Below are 25,114 nucleotides of genomic sequence, written 5' to 3' on the forward strand. Positions count from 1 at the left end.
AGCAGGAACCTAAATTTTGATAAACTACCTGAAAAGCATGTCTAGTATACTAATATCTCCCTCACTTTCTGAGCTAAAATAATCCCAGTTTTATACCACTTTTCTTTACCAAAATCTATTAAAAAAAACCACATGCCAATATTTTGGTACACTGGCTAAGTATCTCATAATTTCTAATCAAACTGGTACATTGATTTAATAAAAAACCCCCAACAAATCCAACCCAAAATAATTCCATTAGTCTTTATCCACAGTTTTGAAGCAGCATAGAAAGACAGTTCTACTTTTTTGATGCTTCCTTCCTATTGCTGGCTGAAAAAAAAATTATATTTTTACTCAGAAATGCAGACTTTTAACTATAATGTAAGTCTACTAAATCTACAGGTGATTACAATCTTCTAATAGTGACAGCATCACCTGTGCTAAATGAATAAATGCTCATGTTTCTTAGGAAGCTCACAACCTTAATCTAGAACACATTCTATTTTGTGGGGCTAACATCACTGCAAATTATTAGTTCAACTATTTACATTAGAAATTTTGAAGCAGTCTGCACATGTGATTTCCCACTCAATTGTGTCAGCAGTCCAAGATGTATTACTATCATGTGCAAATTCAACAACCCCCCCAAAAAAGCTTAAAAAAATTTCCTACCTTGAGTCTGTTTCTTGTTCACCGCATTATCAGCTTTATGTCTTTTCTAAATTAAAAAATGCAGAGTGGTTAAAGACTTTTGTTGATAAGATAAAGCTTTCATACTTCTAATAAAAAACCCATCTATTACCCCCTCCTCCTCATCTATTCAATAAACCACTTTAAACATGGTATTTAAACAGGACTATTAATTACTTGCATAGTTATGAGCACCAGGAAAGTCACATCCAGTTCCAGGCTAATTGTACTGTACTAAAATATCCTTTCATGTGGGCAATCTCTATCTGGACATGTTCCTTACATAAGGAACTGATGCATTTCAATATCTAACTTTGCCCTTTCCTGGAACTGGGAGATGACTCTACCACAGCAAAGATCATGGAGCAAGTTCTTCATCTGAGGGTCTCACACAGACATCTGAAGTCAGGCAATGACTGTGTAAACACCATGACTCCATTTCTACAAAGCTGCCTCCAGACTTCAACAACAGTAACAGACAAACAAACAAAAAATCAACAGCACACCCCCAAGAGGTGATGATACCCCACAGCTTTATCATAGCTGTGAGACAGCTATTAACAGCCAGCATTTTCAAGGTATGACCAAACCCAGACACAAAAAGCTTAGGAGGGTACTAGTTTAAACACACTATTTAGGATTCATGAACTCAGTTTTTCCTGAGCAGGAACACGCTTTAGAAAATTAATTTAAGTAGAATTAACTGGTTTAGGTACACTTTTTAAACAGATGTTCAGAATTCATGCCTTTGTGATACAAACACAATCAGAAGCAATCTTGTAAAATGGAAGAAAAATGGGTCAAGATAGGTAAGTGATTTATTGCCAATAAAATGTTGATTTGACTCTGAAGTAGCAGCTCTTAAAAGGCCACCTTGTAACTTTGCAAAATTGAAATATTATTTTTTACTAGATTTTCATAGATAACCAGCAGATTTTCCTTTCAAAAAGATGGCTGACTGTACAGATAAATAACCTTTGATCAAAGGGAAAGGGAAAGCCTAACCTGGCCATAGCAGATGTCTATTTGCCCACAGGGTGAATTGCCTCCATTTTGAAAACGTTAATATCCAGTGCTTTCTGAGGTGTGACAGGGGAAAATTATTGGAAACAGTTGACAAACTAACACTGCATGTCACAAATCCTGCTAGCTCCTTTGAAGCATATAAGGAAAACACATGCTGTTCATGAATAGTATCTTCTGCTAAAGTCTTTCTCTTGGTATTTCATTCCAGAACGAGAAACATTTGGTTCTTGAGCTAAAAGTATTATTTTGACAAGTGTATTTGTTGTTATCAGTATACAAGGTTCCCATCCAAAAGCTTTAATATTAGATGAAGATTACAATTCATGGAGATCCTAGATGTTTCACTGTGTAAAAAAACTGAGACATAATGAAAATTAATGGTTAAGGGAAAACCCTTTGAATATTTTACTATGCAGAAAGTGGTCAGCTTTCTCAGCAAAGCAATGGTACAGCTATACTGGTTTTAGGTATCTCTGTAGCATTTGGTAATGAGAACTTTATTTAGCTGGTATATACAAAACCCACTATACCTGATCCCTGTCTTTCTCCCCAGGCACACCAAACTGTACACTTCAAGTTACAAAGAGCAAATGGTAGAAATAAATAACAAAAGAAAAGCGACTGGATGAGGTAATTTTAAAAAGGACACTTTGTACAGTAGCAGCAGCCTCAGTTTTATATTTGCCTAGACACTGACAGATGGTGTAAGTCTGTAAGCATTAACAGCAGAATGGTTAAAAATATCTAAAAGAACATGAATTGATTTTTTGGCTTTTTTTTTTTTTTAAGGGATTTTGTTTATGTAAAGAGAAAGCAACAAAGGCATTTAAGGAGAAGCTGACTGTAAGGCAGCAAAAACTAGAAATGACAAATAGAAGAAAAATATTTAATGTAAACCTCATTGTGTCTTGCAGGACCACTTAACTCTGTGATCCAGGAGCTTCATACAACCTAGGGAGCCTATATCTTGCCTACCATCCATTCACAAAGGTAACTGAGGAGAAAACTGATCAATAAAGGCAGCATGGGACCAACCACTCTCCATCCCAAGCCTCCTTTGCAGCTCAACACTCTTCCTCTTGGTCATGTTTCTCCATATACATTGTAATTCTGCTCAAACACAATAAATCTGGTGTTCCCAGGCAGCTTACTATTTGTGTGCAAGGAAAGACTACACTGCCTGCAACCCTTTCCAAAACTCAGAGAAGAGCCCAAAAATGGGAACACTATTCCTCTAGTGGACAAGACACTGCTGTATCGTGACATATCTAATGTCTTGTCCTCCTAACATACCTGCAGAACTAAAATAAAACAAAAGCAGATAGAGAAATTCCTAGCATACAGAATGATTTGGTAAATAATTAAGATTAATTCCTTGGATACAAAAGACATCAATTAAAAGACTCAATTATTTTAAGCAAGTTAGAGAAACAGGTTTCTATCATACAGTTTTAGTGAAGAGAGGACAAGAAGGTACTCAGAAAACCCCAACATCTTTTGTGTGAAGTGAAACAGAGACTGAAATTCCTTTCCCTCCCTCAAAATAAAATAAATCAGAATGGATGCTTCTATGTTGACAATGTCCCACCTCTTTTAAAGTTTTCTTTTAATTCAAGAAGACAGCAAAACAACCACTATCACAGACAGTGACTAGAAAGAGCCTAGGAAAGCCTAGCATGGTGCCTAACAAGGACCAATTCTATGTCTGTTCCTGGCCATTGGGAGTCAGCAGATCACACTTAGCACCAGGAAAAAGCTGGCATTTAGGAAATGCAAACAGTTAATTGCACTGGACTGGAGCAACAGGAAAAAAACTGAAAAGGCCTATTTCCCATCTGTTTAAAAAACACCAAGAAAAGTCACAACAGTGAAACTAAGGATTTCATGCATGGGACATTAGAAACAAAGAGGTGCATCAAATGCTTGGATATGGATTTGACAACAGGGAACCATTTTTGCAATACTATAAATGAAAAATATGATAGCTATTTACAAAATATTGCTATTAAATACTTACAATATCCTCTATTATCTCCTTCACTGCAGCTACAGCTAAAATAAATAAGAGAGGAACCAATGTTGTGTAGCGGCCTGTTGGTGATACATCTGGTATTTGCTATCAAAAAAAAAAAAAGAAAAAATATTTTGCATTGCTGGTTGAAAACATTTTTAATACAAGAAACAGTACTTTCTGTGCAAATAAAGACATGTGAATTCACTTTTTCGACACGGTGTTAATTATTTCCAAGAGAGCTTTATAGTCTTCAATTCAAAAGCAGTTGATACAATAAAAGAACATCTGCACTTTAAGCAGTATAGTGTTCAATGGTACTATTTCAAAAGGTTTTAGTGCATGCAGAATATTCATCTTCCTTTTCTGTGTTTCAAATTTCATTAAAATATGCATTTATAAAATATAACTAAACTTTCCAATTTAAATTTTTGCCCATATAGCTCAGTATGTTTTTAGACATTACCCTCTAGAAGAAATGCCAACTACAGGTAACAGTTTCCTGTATATGCCAGATATTTTTAAATGGAATTTTCTTCTCACAAGTCTTTTTGACCCAACAGAATTTCAGCTATACTTAACCTGTTTTACAGAAAAATATTTGTGTGCATTTTGTTATCTCTAAGGAGCAAGAAAGCCACAAACCCAAGCATTTTATTAAATATATGTTTAAATTATACAGCTGTTCTGATAGGCCAGCTAGCTTAGAAAGAACAGTACAGCAACCTCAAGTATCTCAGTATCTGTCTATAATATAAATGCTCTCTTAACAAGTTTAAAACATTAGAATCTTATTGTTGATCTTACCTGAAGCAATGCAATAAAAAGAAAAAATGCATTAGCAGCTCTTCTGAACTGGGAATAAAGGAACCTTGGCAGGAATGTGATTATGTTGTACTTTGCAGTGCTGAGAGGAAGAGACAAAAACACATGCTATTATTACAGAACAAAAATTTCTTTAAATGTATTCTCTCCCTCTCAGTTATACAAGCTTTCAAACAAAACAGTTTGCTTTTTGATTCTAAACTGATAAATACTGGATATTAAGTGTGCTTTTGCTAGGCTGGAAGAAGAGAATAAAATTTATCCTAGCAAAACAATCTCTGCTAAGCTATCCTCACAAAATGTTTGAGCTCCCATCTCTCTGCCAGCCTTTTACAAATGCTTAAGAACAGATCACCAACCATCTGAGGTTCTAAAACAATATATGAAAAACAATCATGCCAAAAACTTTTAAGCAAAAGACTTGTAAGAATATTTTAACTTCTTTTTAAGTCAGTCATATTTACTTTGACCTTGCATAAAACAGTCAATACAAGGGGGGGATGAATGTTTACTGCAAAAGCCCTCTACTCTGTAACCAAGCAAAAGACACAAGGAGAAGTTGTATACACCAAGAAATAGCATATTAAGTTTCTCAAGGTCATGGAAAACCCCCCCACATTATTCTCAATGCCTACAAAATTTCTGCACATTATCAAAGGTACCTTCAGAAAACACACCTACTTGAGACAGAGGTATCTTTGCTGTTCATTTCCTTTGAATTTTAACAACAGAAATGAGGATGTTAGCAGATCTAAACACACATTGCAAGTATTTACTGTATGACTTAAAATTCATTAAAAGCAAACAAAAAACCCAGCATAAACCATCAACAATGTCCCTAAAGCCTGAACCTGAAACTGAAAACTAGCCTCACAGGCAACCACAGCATCTTTGTAACTGGCTGACTGAAAAAGCCAAGTGTTTCCAAAGCACAAACAATGCTGTGCTCAAGTGCAGTACATCTGCATCAGCATTCAGCTGCCAGGAATAGGTTCAAAGAGGAACTGAACTGAAACCTGAAGAACAAATCTATCCTATAGAGACACACTGATGGTACAGCTGTAAAGCAGCTGTATCTTCCCTACTCCATTCTTAAAAATTCAGAAGGTCAGGTTTTTAACTGAAACAGCTTACCTGTCTCTTTATTTCACTTCATTTCTCCCTCCAGTTTCTGAAACTGTCATTAGTGGCCAGTAGAAATGACAGTAGAATAAATGAAACCTTTTCAATTTTACTATTCAGCATGCAATGTTCTAGCGTTTTTGTAAATACCTGACATGATTATTGCAGAATTTGGTTAGCTGGGGCTGATTGATGAATATAGTTCTCACTTCCTCTTGATCAGCTAGGGAAGTTTTCTCTGAAACATCCTCTGTCTTCTCATAGCCTGTAAAAACACAGCACAATTTTCCATATAAACAGATTCACTTACACAAGATTCAAGGCACTTCATGAGACAAAAAGGACATTTATTGTGGATGTGAACTCAATGTATTTCCATTTCCCACAGGTAATGACCCCTGAAAAAACAGAAAAGTCTTTTTTATATATTCAAGATGCTCAGTAAAAACCTACACTCCTCACGGACCATCCTTACATTGCAAAGATCACTGAGAATGGCGTAACTGTGAGACCCTTCAGCTCCCTCTGCATTCATGATTGCATCTTATTAGATCCATGGATTCTTGTATTGCCAGTTTAACTGTCCCCTAAACTGATCATTCTCCACCAAGGTAAGTCTTTTTTGTTTTGGACTTTCCAATTGGTATCAGGAACCTGGGGTTCCTGAAAGCTGATCTTATCAGTAGAGACCAAAGGGAAGAAGACACTGTTTACTGCATCCTATTCTGTCTTTTGTTCCCAGGTTCCCTGCAGCATGCAGCCTAGAGGCACCACCTTTCTCAGTCATCATCTTCCTGCTGTTACATCTGAAGGAGAACAAGAATGGCATCTATAAGCCACTCACCAGGTTAAACCCCAGGTAGGCTGTGACTATGCCACCTAAATCAACCTGTCTCTACTCCTCTACAGCCACCTGCTGCTGCTTTGACCTCTTGTAGGTTGACCTTTTTTATATGTGAGCTTTGTCAGGGACTCCTTGCTAATTCACAGAATGGTTTGGTTTGGAAGGAACCTTAAGAGATCATTTAGTTCCAACCCTCCTGTCATGGGCAGGGAAACTTCCAGTCAATCAGGTTACTCAGAACACCATCCAGCCTGGTCTTGAACACTTCTACGGATAGGGAGCCTGCAACCTCTCCAGGCAACTTGCTCAATGCTTACCATGCTTATAGTAAAGATCTTCTTCCTAATAGCTAATCTAAACCTAACCTCCTTCAGCTTAAGGTCATTTCCCCTTGTCCTATCAATAAATGTCCTTGTTAAAAGTTCCTCTATAACCTTCTTGCAGGCCTCCTTTAGACACTGGAAGGCTGCTAGAAGGTCTCCTGAGCCTGCTCTTCTTCAGGCTGAACTCTCTCAGCCTGTCTTCACACATGTGTTCCAGCCCTGTGATTAACTCAGTGGCCTTCCTCTGGACATGCTTCTGTAGGTCTGTGTCTTTCTTATTCTGGGGGCCCCAGAAGTGGATTCAGTACTCCAGGTGGGGTCTCACAAGAGCAGAGAAGATGGGCAGAGGCACCCATCTGCCCATTGAGGTGCTGACATGTGGACCTGCTGGTCACGCCTCTTTTGATGCAGCCCAGGATGTGGTTGGCTGTCAGGGTTCCAAATGCACGTTGTCAAATCCTGTGGAGCCTCTCTTCCACCAACACCCCAAACTCCTTCTCCTCAGGGCTGCTGTCAGTCCATTCTCCACATAACCTGTATTTGTGCTTGGGATTGCCCTGACCCAGGTGCAGGACCATGCACTTGGCCTCACTAAACTTCATGAGGTTCACACAGGCCACCTCTAAAGGCTGTCAAGGTGCCTCTGGATGACATTCCTTTGTCACTGCTTTCCACTGAGCTGTTGCAATTCTTGGAATGCAAACATTCAGCCATTTCTTTATCCACTGGGTGGTCCATCCATCAAATCCATGTATCTCTAGATACGAGGATATTGTGGGGGACAGTGTCAAATGTCTTGCTTCATCCAGTCCTTCTGCCACCTTGGCTTGATTTTGCACTCATTGTGATGGACCAATCTTGAGCTGGAAGGATGTGATCACTGGAAGCCAAGGTCATTAAGCTAGTTGATCTTAATTGGTTGGTCTCACTGGTTAATGAGATTCCTTCACTTGGTTCAGATTTTCTTTGTGACACTAGCCAGATTATTCCCAGAGAAGTGGCATCATTATATTCTTAATTTTGTGTCTGCATAATTTGGAATAGTTTTATTAGACTCACTGACATTCCCAGCACCTGCGTCCACTAGCCAGTGAAAGTTGAGCTTTCTTATATTCTTCTATGGACTATGAGGAATCTTGTGCCAGCCGCATCCCAACTTTCAACTGTAAAAGGGGACACCAATTTATCCTTCTCTCCCAAGGCTATTCACTAATGTTTTGTCAACCACTCAGTCACTACATTGCTGACAACAGGTCTAAGCAGTCTTCAGGCTGGAGCTTGTAAAGTATCAACAAGTATAGCATAAATCAATCACCATAAAGTTTTAACATGCTACCAGTAATGTGTGTATATAGTTGCTTGTTAAATATACACTGTTCATTCTGTATGAGAATGAGGAAAAGACACTAAAAACCCCTATGTTATAATGCAACTGATACATCAGAATGTATGGCATGTCAAGGATAATCAGGGCTGTACATGAAAACTTAATGATTGTTTCTAGCACGTTCCATAAATGCTTGCAAACACGTTAGGCAAAACCCAAGCCATTATCCAGTCCACTGGCCCAGTATATTGACCCTTACCTATTCAAAATACATTTCAGACACTACTTTGCAAGGCCAAATCTCCACACATTGAGAAAAGGCTCGGCAGAAACCTTTTATTTCATTCCATTTCCTACTCATAATTCACAGGCTCTATTATGGTACAGGAAACCCCCACTACTACATTCACCCTCTGCAATTTCTCTGTTTCCTTCCTCACCCGATGAAAGGCACACACATTCAAACATCAGTATTTATCTCAAGAAGTCTCTCCAGAAGAAGGACAGCCAGCCTAACAGACTAGCCCACCTTAACAGGTGCCAACAAAATACTCAAGGAACCACAAAGACTCATTTGGCAGCCTAACTCAGAGAAAAAACGATAACACCTTCATTAACAACAAATTGCAAATAAATAAGTAACCAATGAAACAAACAAACAAACACAGCCCCCAAACCAATTAGAGCTTCTTTCAACAAGAGCACCCATTGAAGACCATATTTTGATCCAATCATAAATTTGGAAGAAGATCCAATAACAAATTTGGAATAAATTTTTGAAGATCTCTCTTCAAACACTCAGTATTTGCAGGGACTCTTCCTAAATCAGTCCTGATTAAAAAGTTTCTACATTAGTAAAACAACAACAGTAAATTCCATACCCCTAATTTTTCCTTTAGGTAGGGTAGTTTAGACTTTCCTCTTTCATTCCTTAAAACAGTCTCATTTTCGGTACAAGATTGTAATGTTATATACACATATACTACAATATGGAAATAAAGGGAAGGAAAGAAAACCTTCAACGAAATTGCCAAAAGGATTTTAATACACTCCTCTTCACCATTAAAAATTTCTTTTTTATTCTCTAAGTAGAGCTTTCAAAACCTCTCAATGCTGATGCTGCAGCCAAGAACCTCTTATACAACTAAGTGCTGTGGTTTAACCTGGCAGGCAGCTAAACACCACATAGTCACTCACTTGCCTACCCCAAGTGCTGTGGCAGAGAATCAGAAAAAAGATAAAACTCATGGGATATCCCTTTGGTCAGCTAGGAGGCAGCTGCCCTGGCTGTGTCCCCTCCTTTACCTTTTGAACTCCCAGCCTCCTCCATAGCAGGGCAGCATAAGCTGACAAGTCCTTGATTTAGTATAAGTGCTGCTCAGAAACAATTGAAACATCAGTGTGTTATCAACATTATTCTCATCCTAAATCCAAAACACAGCATTGTTTCTGATGCTAGGAAGAAAACTAAGTCTATCCCAGCCAATGCCAGAATAGTCTGCTTGCTAGCTCATATTTCTGAAGCACATGGCATAGTTCAAAGATGGAATCACTACGAAAAAGAAAGTGTCTTCAGAATTATTTGTTGCAAAGCCATGACAGACCTTCAGTTGCAGAATAGGCACTGGGAACCTGACCCATCAGTCTGTCTTTCCGAGGAGTCAGAGCACAGAAGGAAATTTAAATGAACTGCTCGAACCTGCTGGTACCACTGAGATGGCCAAGCCTGTATAGAACTAAACCAAGATTCTTCCCTGTTGTGAAACACTGGGATCAAAACACACTTGGCAGAAATAAACCCCAGACACAAGTGACTATAATGATCACTAAATCTGGTTCAATGTTATATAGTCCTAAAGACCAAAAGCAGAAATACCTAAGGATACTTAGGCACTACAAAAACCAATAGTTTGCTGAAGACAATCTGATGACCACTACAGAATTTCAAAATACATTCTTTCTTCATGTGAAAGTCATCTCATCTTACCCCAGTTCAGCTTCTGTTGACTAGATTTTGTATAAGAACACCAACAGGAACTAGTTATTACCTACTAGTGTTGGTAGGCAGCATTATGCCACCTCAACTCTCTACCCTTTCTCAAAGACCTAATATAGTTCACTGAACTCCACCAACACACAGAGGAAAAGGATTAATGCTTCAATCTTCAGAGAACCGTAATAAGACTTGAGAAGAACAATTCCACTTTCCCAGAATGTCTCAAAAGAAACAGAACTACTTGAATGATCCAATTTCATATTATTTAATAGATGCATATATTAACTGTGAAGCTATATATAGCTAAAATAACCACAGTTAGTTACTGTATTTAATAAAGCTTTATGTAGGCCACACTACTCAAAGATTCCCCTTGTGTTTTGCAATTGCAGAATACATGACACCAATTTCCTATATTTGTTTGAGAGGGCCAGATCTTCTGTGCCTTGTGCGAGACTTTATTGATACACATACCACTTCAGAATGGTAAGCAGCACCTATTACTTGCAACAGGATAACAGAGACAAAAACCTATTAAAACATGGTTATAAGCATGCTTGGTTATCCTTCATCAGCCAGGAAGAATTTGCACAAAATCAATAGCTCCTTTTTGCTCAAATTCTTTTCTCTATGCAGGTAACATGTTGACTTACAAACCCTAAAAAACCTACAATTTTTATTTTGCAATAATTTACAGACTGTAGTGTCAATTCTTCTGTGCAACTGTTGACCACTTCTTGAGAATACTACATGTGCACATCATTCTGACAGTTCTGATTCGGTTAGTTTCATCTGAGCACAACATTTCATTTTTTCTAATAACATTATCACTATCTCTTCATGTGAGAGAGAGCTTAGTTCTCTCTGAGATGGTGTTCAAGACAGTCCAGCCTGGTAAGGTAGTTCATGATCCATGGAAAAGGTTTCTGAAGCAGGAATTAGTTGCTGCAGGGACAGGAGAGAAAAGTGAGATTTTAAGCCCAAAGATACAATACCAAAATTCTACAATAAGGCAAGTAATACCGTCTGTCAGACCCCCACAAGTCTTAGGCTAAGGGATGGTCCACACCACGACAGAAGTCATGGAAGCTGTTGTTTGTGATTACAGTATTACCAGTGTTCCAAGAACACAGAGGGACCCTGCCAGTAACAACTCTGCACTGGGGGTAAGACTTTGGTGGAGTTCTCTGAAAGCAGCTTCATCATCACTTGGCATAGTGCTTATCTAAGAGACTTGGGTTGTTGCCAGAACTAGGGTTTGACAGTTCCTTTATGTCCCGGTCAAATACTGGCAGAGTTCTCTGTTTTAGAAAACAGTAGCATTCATGAAGAGCTGTTTAGAAATGGCAACTATGTAGTCTAACTGTATGGAGTATTTGGACTTGGAAGCCTCATCTCAAAAAGAAAAATAAAAAGAGACTAATTTATGTTGGTTTCATTGTGAATTTTATCCAAAGACTAACTATAGATCCAATTAATTAGTAAGTGTCACATTAATATAAGACTAAGAAAACAGTAACAGATTTCAATTTTTTTTTTGAGTAGTACTATATATAAAGTACAGCATGAGTCACAGAATCAACTCTACTGGTGTAATGAAAAAACTATCATGTCATTTTGCAAAAGTTAAGTTTCTTAAAAGATGCTTTACACTTGCTGTCAGTCCTAAAGAAAGTGGTTTTGATAAGCTTCTTAAACCCAATATTTAACTGCTTCACAGTCATTCAACCTTGAAAAATAAACCAGACTTTTTTTTTTTTCCTTTTATTGCAATTGTAGATCTTAGATAGCCAGTTACCTTTAGGGAGCATCGCATTTATTCCTTTAATAACCATTAAGAGTCTGGAATTAGATCATTTTAAAGAGAGCATCAATTTTCCCAATTTATTTATGCAGTGCTCAGCTTGCAGTGAAAACCAATTGTCTGGAACAAGGGTAAGTGAAAAGGAATTGAAATTAAGCACTGAAAAATTGGACATTTAACTAGTCTCATTATATACATCTACTAATCACTATGAGTATATAGACTGTTGCCCTGGTTGTAAACACATATTAGAAGTGTTCCTGAAAGGATGCACTTTCTCTTTGTCTTCTTAGAAAGATGCATCCTTCTATTTCTTTGCCACTAACATTTCCTAGGCAGAGGCAGAGCCAGACCTCCTACAAGCCTACTTTTGGTGGAGGAAGGCATATAACATGGTAGAACTGGAAAAGAACATCAATCTAACAGCCCACTTGTAATCTATGTTTCTTTGTGCTTTTTCTTGCACAAAAGTTAAATAAAATATTCTTTCTTTGGAAGAAGGAAGAAAGATACAGGGAGGAAGTTTCTGCCTCCCTATACTAAACAAAGAATAACAAAGCAAAAAAAAAAAAAAAAATCAACTGGATATATGGTTTAAGCAAGAAACTTTCAGAAAAGGGGATAAATACAGCATAACTGCCTCAATACTTCTTATGCCATTACCGGGACATTGTTATTGTTACCTACAGCAACCAAAAATCACAGGCAGCCCCAACATACTGCTGCTTTCGGGTCCAGGATTTCAAATGTTACTTCTGAATAAAATAAATCTTATAGTAATGCAATTCCACCGCAATGATTCTTTTCACAAGGCAGCTGCTGACACGTTACCTGAGGTTAAACAAATCCTCTTAGGCACGAGACTTCAGCACTGTCCGAAGCTTCCAGGCACAAGCCGTGTATCAGAAACGCTTATTTGTGATGATCAGCGCACACGCACATCTTACACACAAAAGCGGGATTCCGGCTTATTCCCGGGCCGAGGATCCCATGCCATGAGCCCCCGCTGCCGCTTGGGGCCGGCGGGCCGAGCAGCCACACACCACAGGGAAACCGAAACCACCGCTGCCATCGCTGAGGGGCAAAACGCTGCGCGGGGCTCACCGGATATAGACAGCCATAAATACGAGGCCTCCCCGAGAACACCGTCACCGCTCACGCCCCAGGCTGGGGTCGCTGCCGCCGCAGCCCCACCGTGGGCGCACGGCACGACAGGAGACGGGGGTGAGGAGCGCGGCGGCGGCGCGACACCGGCTCCCACCGCCCCCTCCCGGCCAGGCGGCGGAGACCCCGCCACGGCTCCGCGCCGGAACGCCGGCCGGGCTCCCCCGTCTCTCCCTGCCGGCGCGGAGAGGCGGGCGGTTCTTACCCTCTGCGCGGGAGCGGATCTCGGACACCGTTTTCTGCACCGCCGGCATCGCCGGGGCGGTGGCGCGGCCGCCTCCCTCCAACGGCGCGCCCTGCACCTGCCGCGCGCCGGAGCGCGCCCTGTGCCGCTGTGAGGCCCGGGGCGAGGGCGGCGGGTCCCGAGGGCGGCGGGTCCCGAGGGCAGCGGGTCCCGACGGCGGCGGCTCCTCCGGCAGCCCGAGGCGTCGGCTCCGGCAACCCGAGGCAGCGCCTCTCTCCGGCTGCGCCCGTCCCCGCCGGCGCCGCCGCTGCTCACTGACAGCCGCGGCGCCCGCGCTCCGCACTCGCCGGCCCCCTCCGGAACCTACCAACTCCGCCCTCCCCCCGCGCCTCCCCGTCCCGAGGCGTCCCGCCGTTATCTCCCTGTTCCCCGGGCTCGGGCTTGTCGGGTGACCGCGCCTAACCGGGCACCGGCACTACGGCGGTGTGTGTCCCGCCTCTGGAGCGAGCGAAGGGCTTCCGACGCGCCCCCCACCCCGTGACGCGGGGGAATGGAACGCGCCGAGCCCTGGGCCGCTGCCCGGCGCTGGGGGCGGGCGGGGGAAGCCCCGGGCAAGGTCGCCCCGTGTCTCCGGCAGCCTCGGCGGGCGGGACCCGTGGCCGGGGCGGGGAGTGCCGGGAGGCGTGAGCGGAGCCCCGCCAAGCGTGTGCAGCCCGGTGGCCTTGCCGGGGGGCAGGGGCGGGGGGCAGCTCCGGGCGGCGAGCCGGCAGAGCTGCTCAGCCGTGGTTATGTGCAGAGCGGACTCCCCGACTCCCTCCCTCCCTCGGTCTCGCCCGCTGCTGAGCGAGGTGTAGGGAGGCGCGGTGGGGGCCGGGAGGCGTTCATCCGGAGAGGGAATTGAAACGGTGTTCCATAGCCTTCATTCAGGCGAGGAGAGTGTTTGTGCCACGCTCTGTTTGACAGGCAGCCTTCAAACTCTCTCCCGACTTTTTATTTTTAATCTCAGTCAGCATGCCGCAGTTTAGCCGTGAGTCAGTGTGAATCCAAGCGCTGCTCCCCTGTGGGCTGTTGGGAAGGAGGTCCCAGCCGCAGATGCCTCGGGCGGAAGCAGCAGCAGCGCTTTCGCTTGGAGACCGTGACTCTGGGGTGGCGGCAACAGGCTGAGCGGTGCGCCTGCCGCACGTCCCCATGGCTCGCTGAAAAACAGCCTCAGTAAAAACGGGATGCAGAAGAAAATAGGAAAGGTGATGGGATTTGGAGGCAGGTCTACTTGGCATAATTACGTCTTGCATCTCTTTCAGGCATAAAGCATACTATGGCTGCCTAGAGGATGATGGAATGGAATAAAGCTGCTATTGTCTCATGAATCTTGAGAGGTTTTGAGGCTGACGTGTCCCCTAAAGGCCACCATTGTGTCTTCAAGAAAGTACATAACACAGATTACAGATGCAGGATTGCTGCTGTTTTCACTAGAGAGCATATACATGCGCTATAAGAAAATAAGAGATATATAGACTTTCTTGACAGCAAGAGAGTGAATATTTGATAAAATTGTATAAATTTAATCTCTGTAAATGGTTCAAGCAAAACATGTTGATGTTGTTGGTGTTTAGGGTTTAGTGATGGACCTGGCAGTATTGCGTTCATGGTTGGACTCAATGGTCTTAGAGGTCTTTCTCAGCATTAATGATTTTATGATTCTATGAAGCAGTGCTTCATTCATGGAGGAAAGTGAACCAAGAATTTGCTTTTCTTAAATGCTGAGCTCAGATATCAAGGAAGAGGAACACTTTGCTTCAGAGAAGACTGCATTAGGAAATAAATACTGTGGATTTCTTTCAAGTCACAGGTCAGAAAACCTGCTCGAGGGTATCCTTCAAAAGGGAATTCTTTTCTGCATCATCCTATGCAGCAGTCTGTGTGGGTTGTTTGTGTTTTTGTGGGTTTTGAGATTTTTCTTTCTTTTCTGAACCAGAAACAAGGATTGTAGAAAGATGTCTCTTCATGCATTTTTCTGGTAAAACAAAATGCCTGGAAATAGCATGCTTTGCTCATCCAGTTTTAAGAAATACTCAGTGTGGGTCAGTCAGCTGTGGGCAGTCTTGGCTGGTGCAAATTACTTTCGGCAAGAAACAGCTTCTAGTTTTCTGTGACATTCCATTGAAGCCTGACTGAAGCAGTCATTTAGGGGACTCATATATATAAAACTCCCAGCATCAATAGGGCTCTTTTGTGAAAGAGAATCTTCAGGGGGGTGGGAGTGGTGGTTTGCAATTTCTAGCAGCTTCACTATTGTTAAAAGACTGCAACGAAATTGTGAAATTCACTATAAATCAATACACATGCCAGTCAACATGCATTTCTCTCCAAATTACTGCAGTGCTGGTGACAAATAGGATTGTCACTTAAATTCACATTTGGATGCTATTTTATGTCTAAACTGAGTTTTTTGGCTGTAATAACCCTGGCAAGGGGTGCTTATTACTAATACCTTTGGGCAGCTGGAAGTGTACCCTCTTGAGAACAGAAGATACTATAACAATGCTGCCAAGTGTTATTTAAAATTATGATTAGTTATTTTACAAATAAGGCCACTATCTACCTCACAAAACAGTGCAGCAAAAAAATTACTAGTCTTAATCTTGGTATACTTTTGTGTACTCTGAGGTACAGTGAAAGCTTAAAAGTACTTTTTATTTTTTTTTTAAGAAAAGGCCGTTTTTGAAGTTATAGCATGAGTAATATTTGAAAGAATGAGTAAAGTTCTTGCCATCAGTTAAGAAATTCTCCATTTTTCCAGTTTTTATTCTACAAAGTCTCAATGGTAAGACAAACACGTTTAACCATTCAGTTACACAACACACAGTTGATCCAGATGTCATCCAAATGAATGCAACTCAGCTCTCTATTTCCTAACAGTCCCCGTCCACTTGCATCATTACTCCAGGAGAAGAACAGTAGTGTCTATTTCTTCATTTCTCCCAACATGATCTGCCAGCAAGACCAGCTGGCCCTTGTATTTATTTCTTTACTTTGGAAGACAACTGTATGAGCTTCATCCTTTCACCTCTTATGTGTAAATTGAACCTGTGTTACTCAAGGAGTTTCCATCTCCACATGCCACCCTGCCTGTTTTGATACAAACAGGTCAGAAAAGGCTTCTGCAGCATTTTAAGCTGAGAGTATGCTTAGTTTATGCACTTGAAAATGTGCTCTATATATAAGGAATCCAATTAGCTTTGGATCATCACTTGTTTGGAATGTACATGACAAGACTGCAAAACAGAAGCAAGCCAGTCTGCTTTCCAACATAGCTATAAATTAAACAATATGCCTATATTTTTCTTTAAAAATTAAATGACATTCTTAATTGAGTTTTCTCTTCAATTTCAATGTGTATTTTGAAACATCTGGAAGCTCTGGTGGAACAGATAGAAATTTATTAGCATTAATTTGTTAGCACACCCTACCTTTTGGAACAAAAGATGACAGAAACATCGTTTTTAAAATATATGCAGAAAAATTGCATATTCATTGAGAAGAATAAGTTATTTCAGACATAAAATGTCTTGCAATGACAGCTGAAATGTTGAGCTAGTAAAAGAAAATTGTGAAAGAATACACTTTTATACATATGTCAAAAATATCACCTCCACTATGCCATAGTTTGATGATTTGACTGAGCTATGATGATCCAGTCTTACATCACCATTTGATCTGTAATGGCTTTCAGGGATATAGACTACTTAACCCAACTCAAATCTGTCCTTGCAAATAGTATAAACACTTTATTAGCAAATATAGAACTTTCCATTCTTTCTGGCATACTAACTGTGCGCTGTAGTAGCCTACCAGAGTAAGAAATACTCTATATAAAATGCATATATAAAGCAGGATAAATGAGGCCTGCAGGCTTGAAGTTTTCACAAACTTGACATACCTAAAATTTTAGTCTAGATTTTCCCAGTAATGCTAGTAATTCATATGAATTTTCAGGGTGCAGTTTCCCTTTGTGATGTATTGATAAGTGGCCAGGTTTCATACAATAGTGGAAGGGAAAATTAATACTGTAATTTTTGCTGCTTTTCCGGAGTGTTGTGGAAAGGATTTTGGGTATATGTCTTTTTCTGCTTCATAGGATAGTGCAGCAACTGGTGGCTGTGCAGTTAATCTCAAACTCTCATAATTCTGAACCGTTACTTTTGTAATTGAATATACAGGATACTCCCATAGCATGGGAAGTGTCTAATGAAATTTTATAAATAACTACATCTAAAACTCAAAAAGGTGTGGGGAATCAACCATTTTAGCTCAGATGGGTCTGTAATTTACTAGAAGACTATGTATGTTATTGCTGAAGACAATTAGTTCTGTGCTTGATGGAGCAATAGCTTATTTTTTCTTTGATTTCTTTGACCCCCTGAAACGGTAATACTTACAGACTTTGTGTACTGATTTTTAAATCCATTGTGCATATGTCTAAGCATAAGCTTCTGCTAACTATTCTATAAGTAGATCAGATTAAGTGCTTTAAAATACTTCCTGAAACCATTAAAATGGTAATTAGTTTTATTTACAAAATTACACGTTAACTCATTATTTTCTAAACTTTGGAATTTCTCATGTTAGGTTTTATCTTCTCAGATAAACACATCTCCGAAGCAAGTTTTTAAAAATATTTGACTTTGCTGATATTTCAAATATTTCTAGTGAATTCTTGACAGTTATTTTGGTAGTTTAACAGAAAACAGCAAATCTTCTGTTTGCCCACATGTTACATCTGTGAAATTTTTATTGTAGAATGTGCTTTTTTCATACAAGCCAGTGTAAATTTATGTTGATTGTATCCTTTGTGATTATGAAATACAAAGCTTCTCCTTTTTTGAGACAAAATGTGTTAATAAAAGAAACCTCAACCCTCTGAGTGGATATTTAGACATACAGAACATGTCACAAATCACATTAAATAATTCAGTCTCTAGGCTGATTTATAGAAACCTGTGAAGGCATTCCTGTTAGTTTTCCCTCAGCTGCTGTAGCAGTTCCTGACTGCATAAACAAATCATATGAAAGCACGAAACCCCCAGACAAACAGAAACAAAGCAGATCCAGAGTGTAACAGATGCTACATCTGTATATCCTGTTCTTTGTAGATCAAACTCCATACCTGAGCCTAAAGATCCTTTACTCAAATTTTCTTTATACACCTTTAGGTTCATATTCATGGCACTGAAGGAAAAAAATACTTATGGATATATAATTCCATAGGATAAAACCAAACTCATGGTTGCTTGCAATGGAAGTCTGCAAGAAGATCTCTGGTGTGCATCCTGTAACACTGTGTGGCAGCATCATTTGGCCCACATCAGACATGCAAGTTCCTGGAAAGTTATGATCTCACATGCTAAAAGGAATTGGGGAAGTTGGAAGCAGTCAACCTAGATGTCCACAATGGTGCAATGCATTTATGGTCAGTTCTTGGTCTGTTTTGTAGCTTGGCCTTGAAAAGACAGTACAGATACTATTAAAGGTGCCATCAGAAGCATTCCTTTTGGTCAATAAAGTTAGTGTATCAGTTCTTCTTTAAATCTACCTCATTATCCTTTTCTTTCATAACTTCTTTTTTTGCACATGGAGGAAAGGGAATTTACTCTTTATCTTTTCCCAAAATAAGCCTTGCTAGAACTCAATTTGCAAGAATGAGGGATGGATATAAACAGAGAGAGGCTATGTAGAAAGAGATTTTTGGGGACCTCTGCTGACTTCTGTGTATTGTGCCATATACTTCTTTAGGAGTTGTCACACATGACTTCCAAATTCTCAACTTTTAAAGATTTATTTATCTTTTTAACAGTTTTTTTTTTCAAAGGCATGTAGTGATAGGATGAGGGGAAGTGGCCTTAATCAAGAGGGGAGGTTTAGATTAGATACGAAGAAGAAATTATTTTCTGTAAGGATGGTAAGGCACTGGAATAAGTTGCCCAGGGAGATTGTGAACTCCTTATCCCTGGAGGTGGTCAAGACCAGACTGGATTAGGCTCTGAGCAGCGTGGTTAAGTGGAAAGTTCCCTGCCCATGATAGGGGGTTTGGAACAACAATATCCTTAAGGTCCTTTGCTATTCTCTTTTGATATTAACATGAACGCCAACCCTATTACAGTGAGATCCTGGCCTCAATAATGCTAAGAACAGTGCTTAGCCTTTCAGAGCAAGTCACAGAATCAAAGAATCAGAATAAGTTGGAAGGATCATTGAGTCCAATTTCTGACCCTTCCTCCCAAGAGTGACACCGTGGACCTGAAATTGTTGTCCAAATGCTTCTTGAACTCTGTCAGGCTTGGTGCTGTGACCACTTTTCTGGGAAACCCGTTCCAGTGTCCAACTGAAAACCCTTTTTCTAATATCCAACCTAAATCTCCCCTAACACAACTCCAGGCCATTCCCTTGGGTCGTGTCACTGGGCACTGCAGGGAAGAGGTAAATGTCTGCCCTTCCTCTTCCCTTCAAAAGGAAGTTGTAACTGCAGTGAGGTTTCCTATCAGTCCCCTCTTCTCCAGGCTGAACAGACCAAGTGACCTCAGCTGCTCTTCTTGTGGCTTCTGCTCAAGGTCTTTTACCATCTTTGTTGCCCTCCTTTGGATACTCCCTAGTATTTTAATATCTTTCTTATATTGACCAATACTGCATACGGGACTTGAGGTGAGGCCACCCCAGTGCAGAGCAGAGCAGGACAATCCCATTCCTTGCCTGGCTGGTGATGCTGTGTCTGATGCCCCCAGGACAGGGTTGTCCCTCCTGGCTGCCAGGGCACTGCTGGCTCACATTCAACCTTCTGTTGACCAGGACCCCAAGGTCCCTTTCTGTGGAACTGCCTTCCAGCGTCTCGTTCTCCAGTCCGTCTGTACATCCACGGTTGCCCCATTCCAGTTGCAGAGTCTGCAGCACTTCAACACTTTCCATGTTGAATTTCATTTGGCTGGCGACAGCCCAGTCAATACTTCAAAGCTTCAAACTGGTGATTGCCCAGTTTGTCAAGGTCTCTCTGCAGGTGTTCAAGACTATGCAAGGCTGGGCTGAAATGATCATCAGCTTGGGTTTCCATGGTGTTAAGTCATAAATATAGGTCCACAGTAGAGGCAGTTTCTTACAGGACTGCCAGCACCTACTTGCTGGACCTCACAGGACCTTGTCATGATATAAGCGGTAAACTGGACAAGAAGGAAGAGCAGTCATGCAAGAGCAGACAGTTAAAGGGGAACATGAAAGCAGAGGTCTGCATGTGACTCTCTTGCTAGTCAGTCACGGCTGTAGAAAATAAGGAGATTCATCATGCCTGAAAAAAACCAAACAAACCAGCAAGGCAAAGATTTGAACTCTTGCCAGACTACTTGGCCTTCACAGTGGGTTCAAGGCTATTGTAGCATTCTGCAGGCATTCCTTGATGTTTGTGAAGCTGTGGCAAACACACAAGTACTCACTGCTCAGCAGACAGAAACTGAAACAGTCATGCTGATAGTTTGGGTATAGCATTGTGGCAAGTGGATTTAGCCACAAGGAAGATGACACAGGAGCAAGCACTGCTGGCACATAAAGAAAATGGATCAGGGAGAGTGTGGCCAGCCAGATGGCCTCTTTGTGGCTGATCACATGCTTATGCAAATACTAGATTAAAACCACAGAAGAGAAACAAAATGCAGATGTTTATACTAGACTGGTTTCTTCTGTGAGGGCAAATCTTATACGAACATGCTGAAAGGGTAACGGCTGGTGGCACACACAGGTCTTAATTACGCAGCATGACCATTTAATTCTGCTGTTCAGTGATTACTTTCACTTTAAGAAATCAGTGCAAATTAAAGTTATATAATTTTACATTGATAAAAATAGTAGAATTCACTGCTGTTTCCTCCATTTTATGCTGGCTTTAACACTTCCAGTTTTAAAGATGTTATGACACTGTGTATGGAATAACTGGGTGGTGAGGAAGGCTGCTGAAGTTTAAATTGAAAACAGCTGGGATACTTTTCTAAAAACCATTGTTAAGATACTTGTATCCAATTAGATATATGTTTTTGGGAGAATGAGGAGGGGGAATAAGGAGGACCTGTACCAAAATAAATGCTTTCAGTTTTACAGGCAGTCAGTTACAGAAAGCACTGATAAGAGATTTAATATCTATCCTAGTATCTAGGTACACATAGCTAAGAGCTGTGATAGCAGGCATATTCAAATATAAATAAAGAGAAGAAAATCATAAACCAAAATCTCATTATCAGTCTGAAATCCACTCATAAAAAATTTGTTAAACAAAGCAATATAGTGCATGAGTCAGCTCCATGGTTTGAGGAGAGTGAGCAGGTGTCACTCTCTGTAGTAGCAGAGAAGTACAGTGGGCACTGCCTGTAGTGTCCTCCTGCAGAGTAGCAGATTTGAGGTTGGAAGCCGATCTCTGTGCCTTCTTGTATCTTCCTGATTTCACTGCATCCAAATATGAGCAGCCAGCCTTTGGGAGAGAGAAAATGGTGTGGTGAGGGATTCCTATTTTAAATATTTACTGATTGTTTAGTTGAGAAACTGCAAAACCTTTGCAGACATGCAGCTGATCTGCCTAATTGTCAGAGGAATAGTTTATGACATTGCTCAAAAAAAGCTGAGAATAAAGTCAACTTGAAATTGGGCGAGTCATGACTCCAAACATCTGAGCTTGCAGATTCTCAGTGCAGGCAGTATTTGACAGCCAAATCTCTGAAGGTTACACTGTTTGCTGGGACTGTAAGGACAGAGCAGGATTCCCCTCTATACTAGCTTTTCCCAGTGTCTTTCCCAGATCAGGAGGGAATATACTAGATTAATACTGAATGACTAAAAAAATTAAACTTCCTGTGTTTTTCAGTGTCACTTTTGGAGAAAATTGCATGCAAGGAGATGAGGTGTGATTGCAGCACTGAGGACTGGAGTCAGGAAATAGTTGTAGATAGGGAAGGTAGGAGTAATGAAACATTGTACAAGGCAAAGGAAGAGAGAGGAGTTAAAATAACGGACAAAGTGTCTTAAGCTACCCAAGTACACCTCTTTTAGGACATTAAGAAACTCATGCTTTCTACACACTCATGGGCAAATGTCTGGTATTTGACATTGGGGTGGGTACTTGTCCTAATCCTTGCTTAAGAGCTTCAGCTCTTGGGCCATGGGTAATAACCAAATGTCCAACTCTTATGACAGATCCGATTTGCAACTCAGGAGTGTCAGAATACTCATGATGTTTATGGCACAATTCATCAAGCCATTCCAGGAGAATGTTAGTCTGCCTGTAAAAGAAAAACTTTGACATTAACGATGTCAGATGGTTTAGATTGAAATCTAATAATTTTAATGAAAACTGAAAATAACCTGCATGATGATTTTTTTGTCTTTGGCTCTAGAATGCCTTTAAAAAACTGGGAAGTTTTTACCATAAGGGTTACAGAATCAGTATGTCCTGAGTTGAAAGTCACAGTATCCTGGCTGTCTGTTGAACCTTACAGGCTTTAATGCACACATGAAGCCCTGCTCATTTAGACTTTGGTCACAAACCACTTTTCCCAACTTCCCCAAGTTTTGTTTTCCTATGCTTTTATAAAAAACTTTCTTTTGATATATTCCATGTCCTTCAGTAAAAAGAAAACCTCAGAATTAAATCTTGGACAGGCTAAACTTGACAGTCCTTTTTGCTATTAAGCTTAGATGTGCAAGGATACTGCCCAGATCTTTTTTTTCCAGTAATTTTAAACCCATTGTGTTATTTTGTAGTCGGTAAAACAAATGAAAAACCTACTTCTGACTAAAAAGCATAGTGCCAAATAATACTTTGCTATATATCAGTATTATTCCTCAATGATGTGACCTATTGCACTACCCATTTCCTTTCTGTCTCCTCTAGAGTAAAGTAGTGTGACACAATTAAAAAAAAAGATGAGGAGCAGAAGGTATTCTCACATAATCTTTATAAGAATGGCACTCTTAAATGAAGAATATAATTATGCCTATTTCTGTATTAGATGCTCATGACATGGTATTTTACTTTCTAATAAAGTCTGTCTTCAACATTCATTTAGCTTTGCAATATCATGGTGAAGAGAGATATAAAGCTACCTAGATAGAAGGGCAGCTGCAATATGTTTAAAAAAAGAAGATTCTGTCGTAACTTGTTCCAGGAACTTTAGAACAGCCAATGTAAGGAACTAAAACATCCAAGTTCCAGTTGAACAGTACCTTATTGTTCACACACACTATATCTAGCCTATACCTATTTGCCCAGAGGTAATATTTACCATTAGAGAACAAGATTATTTTGATCTGTGTTGATGTATTTGTAAGTATTTACAATGCCTATTCCCTTTTATGTGGGTGATAAATACAGACTAATCTGGGGAATAAGGTCATTGCTCGTATACTCAAAACCTTGCAACACTGGGCCCTTATTAAATATTCTAACCATGTGCATTTATGAAATAGTTTTGTTTAAGAGTGTACTCAGCCAACATTTGCATGACCTTTAAACAAAATAATGTTCTTGTGCTGGGTTCATTGCAAAATCAAAACATGCAGCATGATGGGAGTCTCTGAAAAGTTTTGAAGGAAGTTCTGATACAGAGTGAGTGAATGTGTAACATGACAGATGCCCTTCCTTTGTTTTAGGCAGTGAGATTTCATGTTTTATCATTGAGATGTTTGACACGTCAAAAAATATCCATCTTTCTTGGGCAATCAGCATTGTTAAAAATTTATTTAGCTAATTCTTCTACCCCTTTTTATTTGTGTATCTTCATACCATAGCAATTTTGCACCATTCTTTTGCTAATTTTCAGAAATATGACTTGCTACTATTAAATCTCTGTGTACATGTCCTCTATTACTTTGTTTATATCTTCACAAACCAGATTAACTCCAGACATACTCAAATAAAGGCAGTGGAATGAAATCAAATTAAATGAGCACTGAGTAGCAAGTATAATGTTAGAAATGTATGCAAGAAGCCAGGTATAATACCTTCCATTAGTCCAGTGCAGTTCCTGTTACCTGGCTGGATGACTTGACAGAAAAAAGTGATCACAGCTGTTATTTGCTGAGTCCTTACGACAAGTGGCTGTACTTTATGTACCTCTCCCCAGGTGTAGCAGGTTATCTGCTCTAAATCTGAGTTTAGCTGAGAGTGACAATTTTAACATTAGAGACCTTAGTGGTAAATACGGGATTAATATTCCTGTGCAGATGGCATCACTCAAGGGGGGATGCTTAGCAGAGTTCTTGGGATTGAAGCTTAAAATTTCAAGCATTATCTGGGTCTATGCTTATGATAACTCTTCCTGAGAACTCAGAACTTTATAATGGTGTTGGGAGTGTATAAGATGCTTTCTAATCCTCTGCAGACATTCAGCTAAATTCCTGACCGAATTTCTGGTATCAAATGAGAGTTGTTTCCTTCTGTAGTACAATTGTACACTTTTTCAGCAGGACCTCTAAAAGCTTATAGATATTAATGGTCTTTAGTGAGGCTGTAGAGGTGAGCAAGGCAATAGGACTTTTAAAAATCAACAGGAAAGAGGTATTTATTTTAATTTTTTGGTTTGTGCATTTTTTTTTTCTTGCTATGAGCAAGGAAGCATTTTGTTTGGTTATTTTGTGGGTTTTTTCCCTTGCTTGTTTCACTGTCTAGTTGGGAGTTTTGGGTTTCAGTTTTTCTTTTGCTGAGTTAGGAAATATTTTGTTTTGTTTTTTACTATTCAGGAAGTGAATCTTTGTTGACAGGTCACAGCTACAAACTTCTGCAAGTACAT

The 25,114-nt window shown here is 40.2% G+C and overlaps 1 protein-coding gene across 5 annotated transcripts in view; it reads right to left on the minus strand.

Annotated features, from left to right (window-relative positions):
• Positions 1-13,919, minus strand: part of ATP8A1 (ATPase phospholipid transporting 8A1) — a 100,415-nt gene extending 86,496 nt beyond the window's left edge. For 4 of the 5 annotated variants that reach the window (XM_041463570.1, XM_041463316.1, XM_041463489.1 and 1 more), the window contains exons 1-5: positions 13,320-13,919; positions 5,807-5,921; positions 4,517-4,616; positions 3,716-3,814; positions 655-700 (exon numbers count right to left, since the gene is read on the minus strand). In XM_041463570.1, the coding sequence (XP_041319504.1) occupies positions 655-700; positions 3,716-3,814; positions 4,517-4,616; positions 5,807-5,921; positions 13,320-13,368 (409 nt within the window). In that variant the 5' untranslated portion in view covers positions 13,369-13,919. Of the gene's footprint in view, positions 1-654; positions 701-3,715; positions 3,815-4,516; positions 4,617-5,806; positions 5,922-13,319 lie in introns of those variants that run through there. The other variant, XM_041463649.1, reaches the window with a different exon arrangement.
• Positions 13,920-25,114: the final 11,195 nt, after the last annotated feature.

This window comes from Pyrgilauda ruficollis, unplaced genomic scaffold (assembly GCF_017590135.1).
Source record: "Pyrgilauda ruficollis isolate IOZ18807 unplaced genomic scaffold, ASM1759013v1 scaffold1, whole genome shotgun sequence".
NCBI classification, from domain to species: domain Eukaryota; kingdom Metazoa; phylum Chordata; class Aves; order Passeriformes; family Passeridae; genus Pyrgilauda; species Pyrgilauda ruficollis.